Source organism: Pleurodeles waltl, chromosome 5 (genome assembly GCF_031143425.1).
Source record: "Pleurodeles waltl isolate 20211129_DDA chromosome 5, aPleWal1.hap1.20221129, whole genome shotgun sequence".
NCBI classification, from domain to species: Eukaryota; Metazoa; Chordata; class Amphibia; order Caudata; family Salamandridae; genus Pleurodeles; species Pleurodeles waltl.
In genome coordinates, this window is record NC_090444.1 from 1,100,470,249 (window position 1) to 1,100,496,165 (window position 25,917).

A 25,917-nucleotide genomic window follows, 5' to 3' on the forward strand; every position below is an offset into this window, starting at 1 on the left:
CTTTTTGACTACGAACTGGTGCTTCCCCCCACACAAACAAACATACAAAATCAATTAGCAGGGTATGCTGCACAGTTTGACAGACCTATGCACTAAAAGTAGGGGTTTGAAGTTGGAACACGTTATCCGGAGTGGGGTTGACTAGATTAGATTGGGGTCATGGCTTGTACATTTTGACAATTAGGCTTTATTTGCATCAACCCGTAATTTTTCAGTACTGGCTGCGCTGAAGGCAAGAGGGACTTACATTATGTAAAGACTCTCCAATTAATCTTGCTATTTTGCGTGCAAACTACAGTTTGAGAGCCCAGAAGCTGAGAAAAAAAGGCCCAGATTTTCGAAGGCTATGCGCCTGCACAAAAGTACCGCACAGTGACACACAGGTGCATCCTGCCCTGTGCAAAGGGTCCTGTGCAAGGTCGCGTCCTGCCGTGTGCAACAGGTATTTTGTGCTAAAAAGGTGAACTTTTCACATCACAAAAACTGTTTTATATCAAGTGAGCATTACAAGTTTGTGATGCAAAACCCGATCGACTAAGCTAGTCAGAGTTGACTTTTTGTGAAAGACCAATGTGTACTTTAAGCTGGCACAACAAGTGCAAATGTGTTAATTTTGCCCAAAAAACTGTGCTTTTCATATGTGCTGCAGTGCAGAAGACACATTTAATGTGTGGGATCCTTCTGGTATTTGTATAAGCATAGGACGTTTTACTGAGAGGATTAAGCCTCCAGTACAAATCCTATGCTTGCCAGCGCACACTCACCTCTGTACTATAGTGAGAGACTGTGCAGCACACAAGGCAGTCTGATTTTGCACCAGAACCTGAGATGACAAGAACAGCTGGCCAGTGTTTGTAGATATGACACTGTGCTATGTTTTCCACCTTGCAGAGTGAAACGCAGCAAATGTAGATGCTGTGTTGTGTGAAAAATGAGTATACGTGCCACAATATGTAAAACTGTAGCCTTCTGTGTTAGAAAGTCTTTCTTTTTTAAGATCTGGCTTTACAGAGCAGTGGCCCCAGACAATTATGTGAGAATCACCAGGAAAGGGGCTTTGGCTCCACCAACATTTTGGGAGCCAGCAGTAAATGTTTTGATTCAGTTGTGGGCTTCCACAAAAAATGCTTGCCTTCCATGCACTTGTGATCATTTTGTTTATTTATTCAGCTATTTGGGCTTGTACTTTCAGGGGCACACATGACAGTGTAATGCAGCTAAAGTGTCTTAGATAACAGGTGGTTTATGTTGTTTTTAGGTCTGGTTTGACGGTGCAACTGTCACCTGACCTTTTAACCTGCACCAAAATTATTCTACAGTTCTTTGCTTCCAGATAAATATATTCCCATTCCTTTGCTATTTACTTGTGATGTTTCACAATGCCACACAATATTCCTTTAAAGCCAGGCCTTTTGGTATTGCCAATGCTTGATTTTACTTGTTATTGGGTACCCTATCTTAATTAGATGCATTCAGATCTGTAATGTACTATAGTAAGTTTGCGATTTCAACATTTTAAATAACTATAATTTAAATCGGAATGCTTGTTAGGCTATTTGGCCTTGTGGACTTTGTGTAGTATTTTGGGTATTCTTGTTCTCTTACCCAATCTGATTCCCTTTTCCCCATGACCTCAGCAACCTGGCAGGACTCTGTAGGGGAAATTGAATAAGTAAGAATAGAGAAAGACAATAGGAATGAAACAAATATACAAAGAATACTTATTCACCCTTTGGCGTTTTGACTTTCTTGAAAATAGGATTGGGTATGCTCCATAAATAGGTGCCTAAGCCATTTTTAAGATTCCAGGTTCAGTCAGATTTCCACAACAAGACCAACCCTGAAAATTGAAGCTGATGGTGGTGTAGTAAACCAAACCTGGTAAGCACTGGCTTGTTGATGGCAGTTTGGGATGTGCGGCAGCAATAGGGAAGGTCAAGGGCAAAAGAAGAATACAGTTCTGTTGACTATTTCTAGGAGAACTGAGAGAATCCACTCACAGGACCTTCTAGTAACTGACAACCACATTAATAATTTGAGAAAAAGACCACTAGATGATGGGTGCACTTCATGGATGAATATTGGCACTCTGTTGTACCTGGGCCTGAAGTGGAAAGACCTAGGCCTTATGTAGGAGCATAGATGCATGCCATGGGAAGCAAGAAGGTAATGTAGACAGAAAATACAATGATAATGTCTGTCTTCATGCACAAACAGCCATAATTTATTTGCGGACACCAATGTGAGTGTGTGGCAAATGTTCTTAGTCCCCACTGTTCTACAAAGTATTTGCAAGAGCACACAAGCCTTGGCAGTTGGACCATGACACATGTGAGATAATCCTAGAGTGCTTTCAGGACAGATTTGAATGCTGAAGTGTATGAAAAAAGTGGTGTAAGCATCGGGCACACAGGAACGATAAATGGCATGCATCATGACAGACAAAGGAGCTGCAGGCTGCACCAGAACATTCAATAGAAAAAAAGGGAGGAACTAGGAAAGGCTTTGGAAGGTGGCACTTATGATAAATGTATTAGTCACCACAGAGTTTGTTTGATATCTGCTAGACAGAAATCAAGGGAAATGCATCTTGTTAATTCAATTACGAGAATTCCTCCTCCTAAAATCACAGTGTTGTGGTTCTTGTATCATTAATATTTGCCTTTGCAGCAAGGAAGATGGCATAGCAAATGTATCTCAGACTTTAGAGTTAGTAGCCATGCTCAGCAATTTCATGGTTACAATTTTCATGCTTGACTGCGTGGTGGTGCGGTCCTACCTGACTGGAGCTGTCTTGAGTATCCCCTTTTTTTAGGGACGAATGCGCAAAGCACTCTGTCCTTGTTGTAATCTCTCTATCGGCTTGTAAACACACCCATGTCACGCCTATGAGTTTGGTTGGTTCGTGGGCTTGCCTTTTAAAATTTGCTTGGTTTGATTAGTGAAAGGCATTCATATGTCATGCCTTTTCCAGGGCTTAGCCCTCCTCGAGCGCACCTGCCAACTACTGAAAACATACAAGGCTCCATGTTTTCCGTATGGCTTGTGGACTACCTTTTCTCTTTATTTCGTAGGCAGCGTGATCTCACTGGGCAGTAGTCGAGCGCTTTGCATGACATCGACCCTGTTACCTGGATAATTGCACTTTTGCCGGGTACATGGATAATTGCAATTTTGCCGGTAACAAGGATAATTGCACTTTGCTGATACGTTTCACTGTGAGCGAACTTCTGTTTACTTTTCTGCGTCACACTAATGGTGACCGTGAGCTTGCTTATGTGAAACTGTTTTACTTTTCATTTTCAGTTTATGTGGCAAGAAAAGTCCGGTTACGAGTTTACAATGCTAATAGCTCTAACTCGAGCAAACGTGACACCTACTGCATTGCAAATGCTTGTTTTACATGCGTCCTTTGAGCTGGTAAAAGTAACCAAAAGTTGTGTAAGTACGAATGTGAAATTTCTACGGGAGAAACTCAAAGGCATCTCTGTGACCAAAATCCTGGAGACTATCAGGAAGAAGTTTCAGAAGTTCACTTAATTAAACTTGTACACAATAATATTAGTGACCTGGGGTGCAATAGAATCTTCCTTTGTGTCGGAAGATGGCTCAAACATGTCAGAAGACTAATGTCTCCATATGTAATTTAGAGGAGTAGGCAAGGGGGCAGTTATGTCACCTGGTCTATAAGACTGAAACTAAAGGGGCCACCAGAGGAAATTACAGCGGTCAGTACACTTCTTTAAGGCACCAGCTTTTTTCTGTTCTTTAAGATACTAATTATATCCGTTCAAAACAGAGGTGGTGGAGAGAAGAGGCGCCTAATACTATGTATTTTATTTCTTAGAAGAATAAGGTTATAGTAAGATTTTCTCTCCCACTTACTACTCTGCACTTTATATTTTTGAGGCCTTGAGGGAGAGGAAAGTCTTGTCAGTGGGGCAGGATTATGATTAAAGATTCGTGGTGTTGCTCCGTTCCACGCCAGGTACTTAAACAGCATGAGGCCCTTTTAAGAGATTGGCTTGAAAAACTACGAACCATGATTATTGTTGGTATGCGGCTTTTGAGATGGATTTCTGCTTTGAAATTTCTTACTGTTAGGTAATTTGGCTGAAACCAGCCATAGTTGGTGAGTTTGGCAAAACTTTCATCAAACCCGAGGCTTGGTACTTCTGTCTTAAATGCTATTCATTGCTTTGCATGAGGACTGAAGACTTCTTCTGAAAAAGGATCACACAGAGCTAGTTTAACAAAGGGCCTGGTTTAATATAAGTGGTGTCCTCACATTGTGTACCAAGACTCGAATTTATGATGCCTACCGGCCAAGTAACCCTTCTGATTCTAGGATGGTCACAAATTTCAGGAATTCTTGGAGACAGAGGCCTAGAATGTCTCCCATATCTGTTGGGCCTAGTTTTGGGGTAAAGGACTGGGAAAGGACATAAAGGGCCTGTGAGCATCAGATAAGGATATTTGACGACCGCAAGACTTGTATTTTCAGAAAGCCTTGTTAGCGTTGATTGCCATATGCAAGCTTTGATAACCAGACACCAAACAGATAAACACCCTCATACAAATGAAATAATCAATGTCCAACATGGTTATCATACAGTGACAGTGCCACAATTTCCGTCTGCATGACTGGATGAGCCCAATGAAAATGAGAACACAGGGCAGGCTTGCATCTGCACCCTGCAGGCAATATGCTTACGTCTGGTTTATGTTCTGGAACTAGGGAAACAATGGTCCTATTCCTTCACTTTGGAAACAGAGGTAGTGCAATGAAAATGGTTAAAAAAGCAAGCACTGGCAAAGCCAAAATGTGTGGTTTGTAACTGCAGAGGCAAGCAACACCTACTGGCTTGGACAGTGCCAAGTGACTGAGGGACATAAGAAAGCTGTGGCACGGCAGGAGAATCACTGAGCACCCACTTCTCACACACTCCTACATCAATGCTCTGTTTGCGCTTGTGCAAATTTCTTGGCACTGCCGCCTCTATCCAGCCAAACAGGTCACAGCCCACAAGAGCAGAGAGAAGGAGACTCAGAGATAGGAGAGCAGACCCAGAAATGGAAGGAGGAGCAACAGGGTTGGGCAAAGAAAGGGGGCAGATCAGCAGAGAGCACTGTGGTTCTAAAAATTCTGGACCCATGTAATTTACTTTGCCACAGCAGTACGATTTTAGTATCAAAAGACCGATAATGACTAGTACACTAAGCATGAGCATTTTCGCTCAATTCCAGCAGCGTTTTCACCTCGAAATCGCCATTTTCGTCCTGCACTCGTGGCTCCCATTTTTAAAAGTTGCCCTCACATAGGCTTATAATACAGTCAGATTTGATTCCAAGGACACGTACACCTTGATTGACTTTTCTCTGACCTGGGCAAGCTGGAACCATTGCCTCAGGCCAAACCTGTTTGGTCAGTCCCTCTCCCAGTGGCCGAATCAGATAGCATCAAGGCACACCATGCCATAAAACCCTTATTATCGCTCACACACCCTGCCTAATCTTGCTCACACCTGCATCTGCTCTTTTCTTCTTCTTACTTTACGAGGGGGAGGTGCCCGTTTTTATTGGGGGTCCACACTTATCTGATGTAAAATACTAGGCCTTGCCGGGTAATTTATTATGGGTTGGATGACATGAAATATGAGGTTTCATCATGACACTGTTTTTTCCTTTGTAGTGAAAACATGTGAATGACCAACCAAAATGTCAAGAATGTTTGCCTGAAGCTTAAAAAACTGTATATAAGGAAACCTGACTTTGCATTGAGACACAGTCTCCTGAGAACATACAAATCGTGCTGTTGTACTTCTAGGACACTTGTCACTTGGTTGCAGCCAATAAATTCGATCTTTGACTTCACCTAGAAGACTCTGAGTTTCTGTAGTCTGAATCAGGAAAGTACCCGAGGTCTTTGGGTGTACCCTGGCACCGCTGGGTTACCGGATCAGTACCGGTTCTGAAAAACCCAGTACCTCAGTTGGCGCCCAACGTGGGGCGATACCAGCGGTACCGGTCCAAGCCTGAGGTCCGTGGGGAGCTTCGTGTGAAAATTCTGGAGGAAGGCCGCCACTTCATCGACCCCTGCATGTCGACGTGGTCCGAAAGTCTTTGCTGCGAGGTTCCCCGCTTCCCGACGGCTATGAAGGACTGCTGCCCTGGCTATCGCCCTGATTTGGACCCTTGATGTTTGGTAGAGCGAAACGATAAGACGAGTCTTCTGGTGACGTCATCGATATTTTCAGTTAAGTATAAGTGGAGCGTCTCCCAGTCTTTAGTTGGACACTTGGTTTGGTCCTTAGTTGGACACTTGGTTTGGTCCTTAGTTGGACATTTGGTTTGGTATCCCTTTGGGATCACTTTGATTTGGAACTTGCAAGTACCAAAGCCGAAGGACTCGTGTATTCACGAGACTATCGTAAACGATAATCCTTTGAAGTTTGAAGCTAGACTAGTGAGCGAAGATGCCTGGTCTTAGCAGACTTGGAAATTTGTTTTGTCTTGGTTGTAAAAGGGACTCCCGGTTGGAGGACTCGTGTCCGGTTCCTCCGATTGGAACTCCAACCTATGAACTATATGTGAAGCACGGAGTAGGCCCCATCACGTTTAATAAAGTATGGGTCCGCTATTCTTGGAAATAATTGAGAAAAGTTTTCTTTTTTTTCTTGTAAATATGACTTACAACTAGGATCTGCAAACGGTTCTGTAAGTAAATTACGACGGCGCTATTTATGAAAAATGGCTAAAGCGCGCTGTATTGTGTGTCCTGAGTGTTTTCTGTTTATATCTGAAATGAGCTCATTGTGTGTTTGTGGATCTTCTTGATGTTTTCAGTTTGTTAAGTAAAATGTTGGTTAATTAATATTAAGTAGAAACTTAGAAAAAATCCAGAAATGAACCATGTGATGTGCTAACATAGCTATATGTTGCTCTTTAATTTATAGAATGAGCAATTGTGCACATATACAAAACTGCCGTTAAATGCTTAATAAATTAGAAAACACATTCAATAGATATAAATAGGGCCCCCCAAAAAAAAACGAAATTATCTATTTTTGCAAAAAAATAAATAAATTTACAGCATTTTTTCTTAGATGCATTGTATTAGATGTTCACAGGCAAACTTTTCAGCTGCAGTATATTTGATAGGAATGTTCAATTCAGCCAGCACTTTCCCAGTTAAACATGGGTGGAATTTTGCATAACCTTCCTTTTAAATGAAAGTGGCGCAAAAATGTGACGCATTTCAAGTTAGGCTTATGCGCTTAGGCTTGTGAGTTAATGTATCCCAAATAATAGGCAAGGGATGCAGCTTGCTTTTATATGTTGAATTATCACAAAAAAAAAAAGAATAATTGGGTTCTTATTTTTTAAAAAAAAAGAAAATTATTAATTATGGAACAATTATTTAAAAAATAAGTGCCTTTCAAAATCGTTTTTTAATATTTATAAAGCTTAATACCTATACTATGACCTCCTAACATTAAAATTTAATTTAAGTTATGCTGCACCGCTAAAATGACATTTGTATGTGCAATTTTCCCTTGGCGCAGGAGCAAACAAGCTCATTTCTATAAAGTATAAGTTAATATTTTCAATGGCTGACTCATGGATTGTGTAATAGACATTCTGGTAATGCATATTATGCAAGAAAATTGTAGGATATTGATTTTATAATGCCTAAAATATCAAAGTCGATTTTGGGCAAAAGCACTGTTTAAACTGCATTTTCTTTCATTCAGAGTACTTTTTAAAGTGTCTCAGGCTTCAGTAAATGCATACATTTAGGTTTGATATATATTTACAGGTTGTGCCTTCTTATGATTCAATGAGTCAATGTGCCAGTACAAAGGCTTGTTTTAATATCGAGGTTGAAGGTTCTAACTTCAGCTGGGCCTACTGAGACGTTCATTCATTCGAGGTTGATGAAATATGTACCATTGCATGGGATTGCAACAAGCATTTATTCTAACAACTGGTATGTGTGTTATTAAGGTTTGTGAATTATTCACAGTAAATGTAGTTTAATAATCTGGAAATAGAGATCATTTTTTTTAGCGCCTAAAAAGGAAAAAAATGTTTTTTTTTTTTTTTTTTTAAATAGAGTGAATTATTGCAGGTTAGAAGGAAAACAGGAAGGCCTACTGTCTTTGACAGATTCAGAGTGGCAGAAGCTAGGAGAGCTACAGAGGCTGGCTCAAGTCATGCTGCTGAGATGCTATCTTTAGTTTTCCCATAAACAATGGAGGAGGCTGTCGTGTTGACACTTGTGACCTTTTAAATTAGGGCCTTGTCTCTGTGAAATGCAGAATGACCCTACGGGCCTCTAAAAGTGGGATTTCTGGTTTCTCCAGAAGAACATCAATACAATTAAAGAACTTAATTCCAAAGGGAAAATATAAAAAAAACGGGTTTCTTCGAAAGTCCCAACATCATGTTAAATGCTATGCAGAACTGATACATTTGTGTCTCCGCTCTAAAAAAAAAAATTGATGCCTGCTAGTTGCTTTTATTTGACAGAAAACGAAGTGTTGCATTAAGTCTTAGACAAAAAATAAGATGCACCCCTTTTCTAAAATTTTGAAGGCTACATGCCTTAATGAGAACGATTTGCCAATTAAGACTTATTTTTCACAGTGGAAATTGTAGGTGCCAAATTAATATGGAGTGTCAGTGTAACAATTTTTACTTTTAGAAAGGTAAAACTAAGGTGGCTTGATGTTGCGAAGTAACTGACAAGAGGGTAACAGTTAAGTAATGGAAATTTATTTTCATGTATTTGGTCCTATCATGAATTGTTCTTGCTGGTCCTGTATGTTAGAAGAGAAACAGTAAAGTTATATTTGACAGCAGATTTCCATTGCCTGGTGATCTACTGTCAAAAGGAGGGTAAGGATTTTAAACCTGAACAAATTAAACAGGCCCAAATATTGGGTTTTGGGCTGCAGGTTTACAGTGCATAAAGTACATGACATGGTGTTGTGTGTCACCGCTTATTCACACATGCTATTGTTTTGTCTATGCTTTTTGTGCTTGATACACAGCAAGTATATCTGATGGCTTGACGTTTTGTGCGTTTTTATTATTTTTTTTATTTGTTTTTTTTGCATGTTTGTTGCTGCTTTTGATACTATTACAAGCTCCCCTGTGTTGTGAGGGGATGGTCATGACGATGCCCATCGCTACGCAACAGTTGGTTGAACTTGTTCTGGTTTCTAAATTCCACAGATAATGATATTTCATGCTGTGAACATAACAGACAACACTTCACCAGTGCATGTCTATTTGGCTATAATGGTATTGAAGGAAAATAAAAAGAGATATACAGGATCAAAGTGTGTCACCTGCAGTTAGTCACGTTACTGCCCCTTCCCTTAAAGGAACAGGCAGCCCTACATTTATGTATCCTTGATTGGACCTAAGGATGAAATTATAGATCTGTGACTCAAGGTGGCCTAATTTCTATTTTACATTAGTTAATGATGGTCTGTTTCCTAAGTAGCATATGGCTTTCGTTCCTTAAAAGAAAACCAGGTTTTAATTTTTTCCTGAAGAAGGAACTGAAACATTAGCTAGGAGTACCGTATATGGTGTAGTCGCCAACGGTAGAGTTAAAATTTGTGTAACTTTGGCCTTTGTGTATCACCCGTACTCTCGGTGTTGTGTCACATGCCTGACTATCACCCAAAGAATTTTTTTTGTTCTTCCTATAGATTTTTTTCTTTTGTTACTTCCCCTGACCAATGTCGCATCATGCTTAGTTATTGAGATTTTAGCTATGTCCTAGTCCCATTTCTCTTTTTAGAATTCCTTTCACCAGTCAGCCCTTTTATTATTATTGATGTACTGTTCAGGTTCACATTTCCAGACTGCAGTGATGTACCAGGGACCCCCATGTTATGTATAATTCCCTTTGGTATGACCAGACTAGTTTTCAAGAATTTGCCTTAGGCCTGCTTCAATGTTTTCCAGCCTGACTGTCAGGGTAGCGATAGACTGGTTAACTGACTCAATATTATAGTAAGACAAGTTTTCCATCTCAATAGGAGATATCTTATGTTTACCTTTTTGAACATGACGAATTTTCAATGTCTATTTCAATTTGGTTTTCGGTTCCCTTCTGTTCCTGCTACTTTAATTTTTGGTGGGATCAGATGTGTCCTAATCATGCAAATATCAGGACCCTCTAGTTCTTGTCTTTTTGTTTGCACATTTGACTATTAGCCTGTGTATTGCATAGTGCACCTGATGCACAGTTTTTAAAGGAAGGTTTCTACATGTCCCTGATAATCGGTATCATGTTATTTCTCTATTGAGATGTTCTAAGGTAAGGAGGAACACCTAGACTTAATCATTGAGGAAAATATGTGTTTACCCAATTAGACAATGCCACTGTGTGAGGAAATCCATTCAGATAGAATTCGCATGTAGCTATAGATGGCAGAGAATAATGGAGAGAACTGAATTAAAGATGCTACAGACCCTGTTTTGCCCTTCTGCCTTTGTCTTTGTATTTTATGCCCATGGTGTATGGCTACTCCTTTGAAGACTGCAGACCACCTGCTTGCAGTCCCCTTGTTAAAAACCATGAACTGTTTTTGTACTAAATTGAAGGAAACTAACAACTGTGGCACACTTCCTACGTCACTAGATTCTGCGGGTATCAAGTCATAATAACCTGCAGGACATTGATTTAAGCCTAATTCCCATCAGTGACAGCTACAGTTGAAAGACGGACGTCTTGGCCCTACAGTCTCAGCACCCAGAAAGTAGCAAAGCTGGACAGCGATCGCCAGCGCATGGTATCGTACTTGCTCCATCAGACGGCGTTGGACATCACAAAACCAAAGATTCAGTGTAAAAGAGCTAAAGAGAAGGATTCCTGTTGTTGATGGCAGAGCTGTTTTGAGGTTTCATTTCTCTACCTGTCATGTGCTGGTAACCTCTGACAGTTTGCAATCCCTTGAGCCCCTTGGCCTGAGTTTTGGCCACACCCCCCCCCCTTTTCTTTGCTCCAACGGAAGAAGGGCAGTGCACCGGAGATTTCAAGTTTGGAAAAAGGCACTATATTGTGGTGCCCATGAAAGAGCAGCTTGAGCGTCCTCTGACACTAAATAATGAGTGTTGGAGTCTGAAAGTGCTGCTGAGCTTGAGCTATTTCCCAATTACTGGTGCTTGGGTCTGCACAAGATGATTTGTGCCCTTGATCAATGAAGAGCACATTGTTTGTAATGTCTGCCACAGAGGAGAGACACTGGTGCATTGCTTTACGACATTGAGACTTTCGAGTGAGCTGTGGGTGTTTGCCAGGAGGGCACTCCAACTAAGCAGTACTTTTCTCACGAAGAGGCCTGAATTGAGAGGCCCATGCGAAAGAAAACAACAAAAGAAAATTTGATGGACAATAGGAGCCTGCCAGAGAGGCTTTTTGAACGGACTCTGGGCATAGTTGGTTTCACAAGAGGTTTCCGTGTGATTGTATAGACTAGGTGTTAGGAGACTGATTGTTTTGCTGGCATTGTTTTAAAGTACTATTCTGTTTAGTAAAAGCAGAATAAAGTCAATTTTCTGTGGAAAGAGTACCCCCTTTTCACCTTAGAGCATTGATGAGAGTCACCACTGTTCCACCTGAACATACAAAATTACTGAAATGCAGAGGAGCCCTAAAAATGTTACTAGATAATTTTAGGATTTGCTTTTTGGTTAGGGTTGTGAAAATTATGATTTCATTTGTGATAGTGGTCACTACTTTCTCCCGTTGTCTATATGTTCTTAATAACGTGTTTTCTAGTGTCTTTTAAACATGACGTTGTCATTTATGGGTGGGATTGTTTTTCGCTACTCAATTGACTTCTGCACCCACTTCCCAACCTATGTCTTTTCCTATTATTGTTTCTTTGCACTCTTTTCACCCTTTTCCTGAACATGAGCAGGTTAGAAGATCAGAATTCGTAAGCAATTCTTTTGTACAGCTTCTGCATCAACACTAGTTAATAGTGAACATCACTAATTGTTGGGTATGTGATCTTATGCCACCTACTGCAGATAGAGGTATTCCTTATTTTGTCCTGCCATATGTGGCCTTTTGTGCTACTTCATGTTCGAGGAGACCTGTCCAGAGAGAGTTACCAAGTACTAGAATTTTGCTCCAGCAACATCTCCATGGCCTTATAAACATAGACCTGGACTCAGATTAGCATGAGAATAGGTGTATTGCCTATGTAAGGGCAAAAGGAGGGTTTGTGGTTCTAAAAATTCTGGACCCATGTAATTTACTTTGCCACAGCAGTACGATTTTAGTATCAAAAGACCGATAATGACTAGTACACTAAGCATGAGCATTTTCGCTCAATTCCAGCAGCGTTTTCACCTCGAAATCGCCATTTTCGTCCTGCACTCGTGGCTCCCATTTTTAAAAGTTGCCCTCACATAGGCTTATAATACAGTCAGATTTGATTCCAAGGACACGTACACCTTGATTGACTTTTCTCTGACCTGGGCAAGCTGGAACCATTGCCTCAGGCCAAACCTGTTTGGTCAGTCCCTCTCCCAGTGGCCGAATCAGATAGCATCAAGGCACACCATGCCATAAAACCCTTATTATCGCTCACACACCCTGCCTAATCTTGCTCACACCTGCACCTGCTCTTTTCTTCTTCTTACTTTACGAGGGGGAGGTGCCCGTTTTTATTGGGGGTCCACACTTATCTGATGTAAAATACTAGGCCTTGCCGGGTAATTTATTATGGGTTGGATGACATGAAATATGAGGTTTCATCATGACACTGTTTTTTCCTTTGTAGTGAAAACATGTGAATGACCAACCAAAATGTCAAGAATGTTTGCCTGAAGCTTAAAAAACTGTATATAAGGAAACCTGACTTTGCATTGAGACACAGTCTCCTGAGAACATACAAATCGTGCTGTTGTACTTCTAGGACGCTTGTCACTTGGTTGCAGCCAATAAATTCGATCTTTGACTTCACCTAGAAGACTCTGAATTTCTGTAGTCTGAATCAGGAAAGTACCCGAGGTCTTTGGGTGTACCCTGGCACCGCTGGGTTACCGGATCAGTACCGGTTCTGAAAAACCCAGTACCTCAGCACGCTGTGGTACAGTGGACAGAGAGTATGAACCATCAAAGCAGAAAGTGAAAGGGGGCAACGCACAAGTAAAGGTGACAGAGGAGGCAAGGAGATTGAGCAGCGAGGGGACAATTATTCATAGGAGAAGAAATAAGGGGCAAAGGAAGAGAATGGGGGTAGTGAGACTTGAACTGTCAGAGAGAAGGGACAGGCAACAGTAGAGCAATGAGAGAGAGGGGGTGGGCATTAGTTAGCACTAGGATCACACTTGATCCCTGAAAAAATAGTAAAAAATGCGTTCTACAGTCAAATAAAATTGAAAGATATTTGCTATTCATGAAGAATGCATGTGTGAAAGAAACGATAGAAGGAGACAAAAAAGTATGATAGTTGAGTTGTTTTCAGCTGTGAAATAGACCCAACAGGAGGTGGAATGATACACCGAACAACCATTAACATGATAATGAGAGAAACAATCTTTCAATTGAAGTCAAGATGTGATTGTCAATCTCTCTAATCAATGGCTGTTGAGAGCTGACACAAAGAAGCTAATTGTTGAAGGAGGTTGACCCAGAGCTCACTCCTTGAGCCTTAGATATCGTTCCTCTAGCAGCTGCTGTCCTATCAAGCCAGGCATCTGAAAAGTGTTTGTACATTGGAAAGATTGAGACTTTTTAAAAAGAGAGAAGATTTACTCACATTATCCAGCTGGCCTTGTGTTTGCTTGATTGATGGGTCATAGAATAGTTGTTGTTTGCTGTCTCTTGTGTTGCGAAACGAAGTTAAAGACTTAGACAGTGTCACTGTAAAGACAAAAATATATTTCACAACACAGGTGACTGTCTTATGTGGCTAAGTGTGAAGATTTTATTAAAATGTTATCAAAATAAATCGGCAATGCTGTTAAGTACTGAACGCTACCGAAGTATACTACTCTGAGGTCCAATGCTATCCTTTTCTAAGTGTACAGTAGCACCACTAGGCGCATGCGCTGTGAGGTGTGGGGCCCTACCTACTACAGCTATAAAGTCGGTGGCCTGCTTGCTGAGAAGGCAGACGTCCTCATTGCTCTGATTCAGACCTCTACGTGACAAATAAAACTTTCTAACCATGAACTCGGGTAAAGATTTCTTTACTTGAAGAAATCAGGTCAGGCCTTCATTTTTAAAAGAAGCATTAGCAACGTTCTTCACAGATCTGATTGAAGGTACATGGTGGTTTGTAAGCTCTATCTATGTTAGCCTGGCACTAAGCACGAGTTAGAAATTCCATTAGCCTTTGTGACATCACAGTAGTCAACCACATATCTGGCCTAGAAAGGTTGGGTTTGTTTTATCTGGGCAATATTACTGTGTTCTGCAAATACCTGGTAAGATAACTTGAGGCACTGAGAGAAGGTGTTGTTTGAGATACAGGGGTTGAAAAGGACATTCTTGTAACCTAGTGCCAGTGCTCTCTTGGCCACTTAAGATAATGTAAGTGTGTTTTACTGATTTAAAACGTTATACTATTAACCTGCATTAGAATTAGTTATGGGTCTGCTTTCAAATGAGGCTTTGCATTCGAAGACTGCACAGAGAACATGCACTTTATTTGAACTGCTGATAAGCATATTTCATTCTTCCTCCTTTCTTTCCTATTCATATTGTTAGTTTGACCGATGACATTGTCATAAGTGTATATCTTTTCATGATGGAAAAGTTCTGTGGTAGCAACTGCATGACTAGATGGACTGTTAAAAACAGCTTCTTATCCGGTTGACACATGTAGAACGCTTGCAATGTTAGAACTAATCTTAAATGTTGTTTCTTGTTTCTTCATGGATAGGTATTTCAGCAACCTGTATGAGAACGGCAATGACTATATTTGAATTGAATTGTTCTTACTAAGACTTGTTGTTATTTCATGGACTTTCCTACAGTGGGATGAAGTCCTAATCTTACAAAGATTGAATTACAGAATAGTTAAATGTATCATGTATTTAGAATGCTTTTTGTTAAAATTTCAAACATAAGCTGTCTTGATTTCATGAAGACATCCATTTTAATTGGTTGGATGTGAAAATTACCCGGAGTTAACAATTGTTGCAGTAAACAATGTTATAAAATGTTAGAAAAGTGTGTTCCCAGACTAGATAGAGAGCCTTTTCTTTGAGAGCAAGCACTCTGACTCTGAAACATTCTGACTTCGACTTTTTGTTGTTGCATCTTAGATTTACGGTGACATTTATTTACTTACTTTGATTTAGCTAAAAAGTTCACAGGATCTCGCAAACATCTCTTTATGGGAGGTTCCTTTATATGCTTTCATATCAAGTGCTAGATCTCTTTATGGATTCTATCGAGATTCCAACCTAGGCTTAAGTTTATTTAGAATAGGGAGTAGATTATATGGAACACTTTATGTTATGTTCTGTAACTTTCTTTATTTATGCTATGCTGAATAAAGATTGAGACACCTATATCTTTAATAAATGCTTTAAGCTAAAACCAAAACTCTTGTTATTGACTCATACTCAAGGGAATTGATAAGTAATTGTTGTTGATTGATCAGAGTTCTTAATTAATTTCTTTCTCACCCTAAAGGTCCACACCTCTTAGCCCCAGTGGGCATATTAATAATGGTTGAAGTCCCCCTTAGCAGCACCAAGTCTGCAATGGAAAGTTTTGACTTGTGTAGGCAAAGGCCCATCCAGTACTGCACTAGGTGTATCCCACTGCCCAGACCTAGGAGAGAGCCAATGTGAGTCTCACTGGGTATTACTGGAACTTTCAAGCCAACTATGGGACCATAGTTGACTCTTTAATAGCTCTGACTTTTAAGAAGGGCCCAGAAAATGTTCTGGATTCAAGAGTCAGAAGACATTTAATTATCTCAAGAACACACTGTGTTCTTCACCCATTCCAGAAGATTCCTTGCTATAGTCTTGATATAGCCTTCATCATCCAAATGTATGATTCTGAAGAGGGAGTTGGGGCAGTCCTTACCCATCTCAAAGAGAAAAGGAATGAGCATTCAATAAACTGAGGGGCATATTTATACTCTGTTTGCGCCGAATGTGCGTCAAAAGTTTTGACGCACATTCGGCGCAAACACTGCCCCATATTTATACTTTGACGTCCGACCCGCGGGCGTCAAAGTTCCACCATGTGCGTCATTTTTTAGAAGGGGGAACCAGCCTTGCGTTAATTATATGCAAGGTAGGCGTTCCCTTCCAAAAAATGACTTTAAGGCCTGTGCCCCATATTTATACTGTGACGTCATTTTGACGCACAGGACGGGGCAGGCCTTAAAAAACGGCGCCCAGCCTGATGGCCGCCGTTTTTTAACGCCTGGGTCAGGGCAGGCGTTAAGGGACCTGTGGGCTCAGAAGGAGCCCAGAGGTGCCCTCCCATGCCCCCAGGGACACCCCCTGCCACCCTTGCCCACCCCAACAGGACACCCAAGGATGGAGGGACCCATCCCAGGGAAGTTAAGGTAAGTTCAGGTAAGTATTTTTTTTCGTATTTTTTTTGTGGCATAGGGGGGCCTGATTTGTGCCCCCCTACATGCCACTATGCCCAATGACCATGCCCAGGGGACATGCATCCCCTGGGCATGGCCACTGGGCAAGGGGGCATGACTCCTGTCTTTGCTAAGACAGGAGTCATTTCAATGGGGGTTGGGCGTCAAAATAAATGGCGCAAATCGGGTTGAGGCCAAAATTTTGCCTCAGACCTGACTTGCCCCATTTTTTTACGCCCAAGCTCCATTTTCCCCTACGCCGGCGCTGCCTGGTGTGAGTCATTTTTTTTGACGCACACCAGTCCGCAGCGCCGGCTAATGTCATCCAATAAATAAGGCGCCCGCGTGGCGCTTTGGAATGGTGTTAGCCGGCGTTAAAATGTTTGACGCACAACTGCGTTGGCGCAGTTGTGCGTCAAAAAGTATAAATATGGGCCTAAGCCACAGAACTGGGCTGCTATTAAGAACTAGCTGTATGCTCTTGTTTGAACATTCAAGAGCTTAGGGCCTCACTTGTTCAAGGTGCGGTTTGTAGTCCAGTTCGACGACCTCACAAACCACTCGAGTAGCTGTTGGAAATGAAGGCTGAAAACTCTTTGTTGCTCTGGTCATAGATTGTGGACCTAAGTGCCTCCACATACATATTTCCCTGAACCACTCCCAAAAAACAATTGTCTTTGTGGGTGGAGAGAGGTAGCTCACCATTTCTTTGAAGGTAGCTATAGTTTCCTATCAGATTGATCCTCTTCCTGCTCCAAGTTCTTGTGGAATTCTTATTATGATAGTATATGACTTCTCATCTAGAGCAATATGCATTCCACTTGATCCTGGTCTAACTGGTCTCAGCGAGGATAAAGTGATACGTGCCCTGGCCATGAGCTGATCACACTGAAGTTACATAACCTCGCCATGAGCTGATCACCCAAAAGTTACCCATCTAAAGGACTGCTGGAGCTCCTCAATATTTTAGCATTTCAGATGCCCCAGCTGGCCAGACCTGGCCAAAGGTAGAAGCTCCTGTGATTGGTGAGTTGTTTAGCACTTTATTACAGACCACGGTGATTCAGCACACAAGTGAGTGCAAAGTCAGACCACCTAGGAGGCCACCTCTGCTATTTTCAATTGTCCCTGACTTGGAATGGGGCTGAATTCGGACTCTGGAAGCACTGCTGTTGCTTATCAGCGTACAGAAGAAGACCTGCCTGCATGTGTGAGCCACTAGTCTGTGAATGCAAGAAGTAGAGACCAACCCCAGTGAAGGATAGAGCTTAGGTTACTAGAAGGACTTCTGTGGGACAGCCTTGTGGACTGTATCTGCACAAGAAATGCAAGCACACTTTTAACGGCCGTCCCAGAAGCAAGTACTAGAATCATGTCGACATTAGGGAACAGGGAAAAGTCATCGCCTTAAACAGACTCTGAGGATTAGCCTGCTTCATCCCAGGTACGCCTGTTCCATATGTAGCCCATATCTTCCTCTCTAGTTGTCTCCTGAGTTCTTAAGGTATCATTGACTTCACCCTGTGGCCTGGTGATATGTTGGGGTAGATGGATGAGGTCTTTCCAATCCCAGAACCATTGGAAAATTGATTCTAGCACAAGAAGTAAAATATATCAAAATGTAGATTCGAGGTCAAGACTCAAAGTGACAGCCTAGTCTTCAGCTTTGTATTACGTTTTCCATAGGATATTATAGAATTGTGTACATCCAGGGTGACATGGTTCTTTTGGGATGTGTTTTTGACCTTCTTCCAAGTCCTCATTTTGTTTTTTGTTTTGTGTGAAGGTTTGGGTAGGCTGACCTCCCGCTCCTATGCCTTGGACTGGACCTGCTATGTGTTTGTAATTCAAGGCATGTACCCCCCCCTTTTTTAAAAACTTTACTTGTGTTGAGGGTTTGGTGCATTCTGCAGTGGCTTTGTTTTTATGATGCAGACACTGCCTCCTTGTTCCAACCTGCAGCTCTTCCTGCTCATTACCTATTTTTGTTTCCTGCAAGGGTTGTTGGTGGGCTGGGCAAATACACCATATTACCTCCCATTTGTCCTTGTGTTATATTTGAGTATAACTGTTCTCTGCTTGTGTTGGGGGTAGGCTTTGCTAAGAGACAGCGTACTTGTGTTCTGGTGTGGACTGTTGCATATTTTGCCCTTCTGTCGGAGACTGTACATGCTTCCTTTTAGGCGTGGTGGCTAGGGATTTCTTTTTAGATTTTCCCCTTGTGATTCACACTTAGGGGCATATTTATACTTCATTTGTGCCGAATTTGCGTCATTTTTTAATGCAAATTCAGTGCAAAACTAACTCCATATTTATTTAATGCCAAAATATTGGAATTTGCCCCATTTTTTGCGTGGACCTACCTTGCGTCAATGAGATTTAAGGTAGGCATTCCCATCTAAAAAATGGTGCTAACCCCATAGCCCCATACTTATCTCCCATGCTAAAATGAAGCACAGTGGGAGGAGGGGCTAAATAATGGTGCAAAGCTTCCTTTGCACCATTATTTAACACGGGTCAGACCAGGTGTTAGGGGACCTGTGGACCCATTTCCATGGTTAAACACCATTCAATGGGTCCACAGGTGCCCTCCTCAAGCCCCAGGAACACCCCCACCCACACCAGAGGACACCGGAGGATGGGGGACCCCATTCCAGGTGAGTAGGGTAAGTACAGTTAAGTATTTTTTTTTAAATTAAAGTACCATCAGGGGCCCAAATTGGTGCCCCCTGCATGGCACAGGGTGCAATGGTCATGCCCACGGGACACTGGTCCCCTGTGCTAAACATTGGGGTGGTGGGCATGACTCCTGTCTTTTCTAAGTCAGGAGTCATGTGGTATGGATTGTTTTGTGACAGAAAATTATGCTAGGCTGGTTAGAGGCTTTTATTTTGCCTCTACCCAGCCTAATGTCATTTTCTGGTGCAAAACCCCCTTCTCCCATACCGCCACCCCCACCCGGCTAACATCATTTTGTTTTTTACACTAGCCCACCCTTTGCACCAGGTTGCACCATTCCTTAAATATGGCACCCAGCTGGCGCTCAGGAATGGCACAAGCTGGTGCTAAACTTTTTGATGCAAACCTGTGTTAGTGCAGTTTTGCATCAAAAAGTATAAATATGCCCCTTAGTGTTTGCTCCACGCACTTTGCCTCTAAGGGTGGTAGTTCAGCCTTCTCCATTGGGCTTCTGGTCCACTCCCACCCATTTTTCTGCAAGTGTTTTAGGGTGATCTTTCCTGCTCTTCCTGTTTTGTGGTTTTTGTTCCAAGCATCTCTGTCCTGTTTTGTCTGAGGTTCCTTGTGTTTTCTTCTTCTCCTGTGGGTTTGGTTCTCTTGCTTCCTATTAGGCTTGGGGATTGTGGTTGCTACCCATTTGTTCCTTATAGCATCTTCATGACCCTCCGCCCTGCTTTTGCATTGGTTTCTGGGAGCTGTTGAAGTTGGGAACATAAGTTTATTTTACACTTCCAGAGTGGAAGTGGCTTTTCATTAATGGGACCTGCCAACTCATGTGATTTTACCTTGTTGGGGAGACTCTATCTGCTTCCTGGTAAATTAGCTGGCTTAGACATTCTACTTGCCATGATTTTGCTCTGGGGTATTACTTGCATTCCTGTCCCACAAGGTGTGTTGATACCTTTATGACTTCAGTTTTATCATGTGCTGTCAAAGTCTAGGCTGAACATTTCATATCTTTCTCTCTTCTTGCTCTCTTTTGGAACTGGGTACTTGTATACACTGTGTGTTGCATGCTGCTCCACTGTTGCTTTGTACCCTTGCTCCATAATGCACATGGAATTTGGAGTGTCTGGTACACTGAAGGCCCTAACTGTTTTTTTGTTTCTTCATTTGATCCCTCCTCCATCTGTTGCTGTTGGCCTGTGAGTACTTGAAGGTGTTGTAAGCGGTTTTGGGGTTGCCTATTTATTATTACTACTACAGCCTCAGTTGCTCCCCCCCTTTTGTGTTGGGGATCTCTCAGCAGGGGTATGCAATTCTGGCTGTGGTTAATCCGTGTCTGGGGCTTGTGCCCTGTGTAGGATACATACTGTTCCTGCAGTGTGCTGGGGTTAAGTTGTTGGCTCATTCTTTGATGGTCATCAGGCATATTATGGTGCTTTCTGCTTGTCAAGCCTTACAGGTTGAGATTTAGAGTGCCTTCGTGTGCGTCCTCCTCTTACACAATTTCTTTTTTGTGTGGGTTCTTATGGTGGACTCTCCTTGTGCACTTTCTTGGAGTTTGAATTTGGTCAGCTTTGCATACTATTGCTTCCTTTTTGTTGATGGCATCAACTTTCTCTGCCTTTGCATCTCTTTGGTGTGGTATCTGGTAATGTTTTTTCCCTGTATTTCTGGCTGTGCACAGATCTGGGGCTAAGTCTGCAAGGTGTGGTTGTTTGGTTTCCTTGAAAAGGTTTTCCGGTGTTACTCTGCCCATTTGGACTTCTTTCCTGAATCTCCTGTACTTAGGTGACCATATCTTTGGTGTGGGTATATGCACCTTTGGTGTATGATGTGCATGTGTATCTCCATGTCAGCTCTTTTGCTTCTGAGGCATGCCAGTTCTTCGTCTTTGTGGGGGACGCTCTACCCCGCTAGGCCTTCTTTGTTTTTTCCCCTTGAGTGCTTGAACCACTGCATTAGGTTTCACCCTTATTTGGGTTGGACACTTATATGCTGCCTTGTGGATAATTGTTTTCTTGGCTTCACCTTTGGATTGCCTCTGATACCTAGCATTAGGGTGGTGTGCTATAGAGCCCCCATTTGTGGTCCAGGTTTGTGGCCCTCTGGCCGTGTTCCATAGGGTGCTTGTGTTGGATTTGTTGTGAGGGCCTTGATCTTGGTTCTCAGCTGCCTCCTAGCCTTTTTGTTAGTCTTTTCTGCCACTCAATCCCCAAAAGTAGAGGATTGGTAGTGGTCTTGCCACTGGGTTCCTGTTTTTGCTTGGACAGGCCTGCTCTGCTGGGGATTTTCCTGCTGCTCCCTTGTGGTCCTTTTTGTCTTTCTTTTTTCCCAGGTCACTGGCTATGGGTTCCTTGACTGGCATGCCTTTGACTTCCTTAGGTCCCTTCTGGGCCTGTGGGGCTTAGCACTTGTGGGTACCCTACTCTTTGAGGACCTCCTGGCATACTGGTTATACCTTCTGTATTTTAGGCTTCTAAATAGAATTGCATAATAAATTGTATTAATGAGATTACTAGTAAGAAATTGAAGCTTTACTACAAGTAAGCATTTTTCACCTCTTACCGTAGCTAAAAGACAGAATAGGACACCGGAAGGTTACTTTTGAGGAGTAACATGTGGCAATATTATTTAAGGGTGTATGTAGGTTGCAGTCTTCCTAACTGAATATGAGTTCGGCAAAAGAGGGGTGATATATAGATGTTTTTGTATCTGTGGATTTCTGGGACAAAGGGGCTAGGTATGGTGGAAAGACCATCTTCTCTCAAAGGAGAACACTGTATGGTTTTGGAAGAAGGGACTTTGAGAAATATGAAAAGAAGACTTGTTCATAATCCATAATTATGATTTAAATAAGTAAATGGAAGGCAGATGTTTAGAATAAAAAAATATTATTAGATGCTGAAAACAACATTGGGAGTGTCAATTAAATGCAAAACATGAATCTGCCTACTTTGTGCTCTACAATGTGATGCCATTTTACACTGTGAGGCTTTATCGTTGGGGCTTACAGTAACTATCTATTGAAGAGCAAGACACTGCATAAGAGTATCTCCTGCTGTTCACACGGGCATGTGCAGAGACACACAATGATGGTAAAAGCTGAGCTGTGAGTTAAAACCAGTATGCCGATAGGAGATTGTAGGGCACAAATATAACCCTTCATCAAGCTCGGACTGGCCCAGAGGGCAATTAGACAGCGCCCGATGACCTGGTCTGCCAGGCCAGAGTGTGGGCCTTTCTTTGGCCTTTTCGTTGGCCTGTTTTACTGTCTGCTGGGCCGGTTTTTACTGCTGATTTCCATGATATTAATACAGAAGTTACCTGCATCATCTTCAAATCTTCCATACCTAGCAACACACTTACAAAGAGTGGCTTTGCAAATTCAAAACTGCCTCAATCTAGAAATATGGGCCACATTTTTAGCTATTTGATATACTAATGGGGGCAACTTTTAATTTGGTACCCGGACCTATTTTCTGTCTCAATCCCACCCTATCCTTTGCCCTCTATTAACAAACTAACTGCTTAATAACGGCCATACAGTGGGCCTGTGGTGACCAGCAGGTGTACAGAGCCTCCATAATTCAGAATATAACAAGGCATTAGACTCAAGGCCTCTGCGTGACAATGAGGTAGGCCTACCTAGTTCTCAGTGCTAGCAGTTGGACAATTACAAAGCACAGAGTTGCACTTGGGGTCCCTGGCCAGGATGAAGCATGTCTCCTCATTTTTGTGTTTGACCGATACACTTATGTTTCTCCACCATGAGTCAGTTTAGAAGACTGTGCTTGTGATTGTAAGCAGATGGAAATAGACAGAGCTTGTAATCTCTCCATTTTTCAGAGATGTAATCTTCTTACACAGATTTTATGTTTTCTAAACTTTCCCTCCTAAGGGTGAGAAGCACCAACACATTTTAATGCAAGAGTAATAATAAGAAAATAAAAATATATAGAAAACCGAACTCTTTGATTTCACATCATGAAGTGTATCCTTGAGCTGTGCACCCTCATCTGCAGCCTGTATCAAGTGATGAAATACTTCAAAATCTCCCCTGCTCTTGAGGATTCCTTTTCTGGTGAGCTCGTCCCGTAGTCCGATGATCTAAAGAAAAGGATTGAGATGATTAGACAATACTAGTGATCTACATTGTTATTTTCTCCCTATGGATTTCTCGTAGTAAAACAGAAAAAATACTTTGAGAATCAGCGCTATGACTAACAATGTCTTACTCCTGGAAATGTATGAGTAGGCCACATTTAAGTCTGGAGTAAGACACAACTACTCAAAGAAAAAAAAACTTGTCAATCAGTCTTGTAAACTCAGGAGTAGTTCACAACTAATACAGGTGTAAGATACAACTTCTTCTTTAGACAACAGATTTTAGGACATAACATCGTGTTTAAACAACTGCTCTTAGGAGAGTGGGGCCCTCTGCATATGGGCAGCATTGTTGCAGAGGAGAGATCTAAGGCCCATATTTATACTTTTTTTGCGCCGCATTTACATCATTTTTTGACGCAAAAGCTGCGCAAACTTACAAAATACAATTATATTTTCAACGTTTGCACCACTTTTGCTTCAAAAAATGACGTCAATGCAGCTCTAAAAAAGTATAAATATGGGCCTAAGTGTGCGTTTGTATGGGGCACAGATGTGTACATGAACATGCTAGGATTTTGGCAGCTTCAATCCTGTTCTGAGTGGAATGTGGAAGATGTGTTTTAGTTGCCGTTGTGGCAGATTATAATCCCTCTCTTGACTAATTAATGTTATATTCCTACCTGTGGCATTCATAAAAATAAGAGGATTTGCCTGTTATATTCATTCATTGTCTTTCCAAAAGTAGGCAAAAAACTTCTGTGAGCAGCTGGCTTTAGCCACTGTCTTTATTAGAATCCACCTTCTGGGTCCATGATGTGTAGGGGCGAATATTTAGAATACTGTGTCTGGTTGGGCGGTTGCCAAGAATTGCCCACAAAAGATAGATGTGCAGGTGGTTTCACTCAGACAGAGTGAATGGTAGCACCAGCCCCCACAACCGAAAAACATATGTGCTGGAATCCTTAGCCTGGGCAGGAGTGGATGTTCACTAGGTCACTGGAAGGGTCAATTTAGAGTGTGCATTGGACAGTGTGCTTCCCGCTCTTATGTGGTGTGGGGTTTTACCTTTGGTAGTAAATGACTGTCGTCGGCAGGAGGGGAAGAGGACCAGAATCTGGTTATTGGTGCATGTGAGAGGTTGTAAGGGGGCGTCAAGTGAGTCTATAAAGTCTGGGGAGGGCTTCAGGTGCAGATCTCTTTGCCTGCCCGTTCAATGCATCCCAGACCTAACACACACCTTTGTGTTAAAAACCAACTGACTGTACCCACTTTAAGTTGCCATTTGGGGGAAGAATGCAGAGGAAATACATGCTAGCTGTAGGAAAGTTCCCCTTTTGACCCACTGGTACTGAGGTTGTTTGACTGAGGTATACTGGGTTCCTGCTAAACAGGCCCCCAGTGCCAGTGCTCTTCCCCAAAACAGGGAACATGGTGCACAGTTGGCACGTTCCACCACCAGTGTAAGTCGTTATTAAGTGGTACCGCAGGAACTGAGGGCCTGTGTGGAGGAGAGGGTCCCCAAAGGCTGCAGCACAGATTGTGCCACCCTCAGGGACCCCCATAAAAACAAGAAATGCACGGCCATGATCACAGACTGCATGACCTGGTACAAACCAGGAGAAAACACCCACATGGCGAACCCTTGGTGTGCCAGGCCCCTATCACTGCAGCTAAGTGTATGTAAGACACCCCTAAGGAAGGCCTAAGAGCCCTAGGGCAGGCTGAAGGACTCTTAGTGTGTGGACTTATCTACAGGAGTGGATATGGCCCTGTGATGCTCAGCCCCATTGCTGAGCACTGCAAGTGAACAGGAAAGCCATTCTAAGGTATGTGCTAGACACTCGTCAACACGAGTGACCCAGACACATAATGGCTTCACTGAACCCTAAGGTGTTTGGTATCAAACACACTGTCTTAATAACTCTCAGCGGTGCCTCCTGACCCCCACTAGTCTCTTGGTGTGCTAACTGACTAGTTTGGTCCAGTCTGCCACCACCAGACATGTTTCAGACCCCATGAAGGTGACAGCCCATGCTTACAGAGGGCAGAAACAATACCTGCTCCGGAGAGCGATGGCACCACTCACTCCAGCAGGATAGCTAGCAGATCTGCATACCAAGGCTGGGATCTTCAAGGAACCTGCCGCCTTTGGTATGCACACCCTCCTACTTCCCCAGTCCTGGGTGTAGCCACTCCCTGCCCTGAAGCCCATTTGGCACTCAGAAAAGCTGGAAATTACCTAGTCAGCAGGCATGTACCATCTCTAGCCTAACCCTGCTCCTAAGGTAGGCTACCGGAGGTGGACACTTAAAGAAGGGTTCCATCATCTTGGTTTTGGTTGGAACTAGGCCTTTTGGGATAGGAATATGCCCACTCCCCACAGGAAGTGGTTATATTGGGTGTAGACCCCCCCCCCCAAGGGTAAGTAGCCCATTGGCTACTACTCTACACTCCCCTAAAACACCCCTAAGTTTAGTATTTAGGCAGCTCCCCGACACCAGAAGCCAGATTCACCTGACAACAA

The 25,917-nt window shown here is 42.4% G+C and overlaps 1 protein-coding gene across 4 annotated transcripts in view; it reads right to left on the minus strand.

Moving 5' to 3' along the window:
- LOC138296303 (uncharacterized) overlaps positions 1 to 25,917 on the minus strand; it is a 619,236-nt gene that overhangs the window by 185,934 nt on the left and 407,385 nt on the right. For all 4 annotated transcript variants that reach the window (XM_069235314.1, XM_069235317.1, XM_069235316.1 and 1 more), the window contains 2 exons: positions 23,255 to 23,393; positions 13,797 to 13,900 (listed from right to left, as the gene is read on the minus strand). In XM_069235314.1, coding sequence (XP_069091415.1) covers positions 13,797 to 13,900; positions 23,255 to 23,393 — 243 coding nt within the window. The remainder of the gene's footprint in view (positions 1 to 13,796; positions 13,901 to 23,254; positions 23,394 to 25,917) is intronic.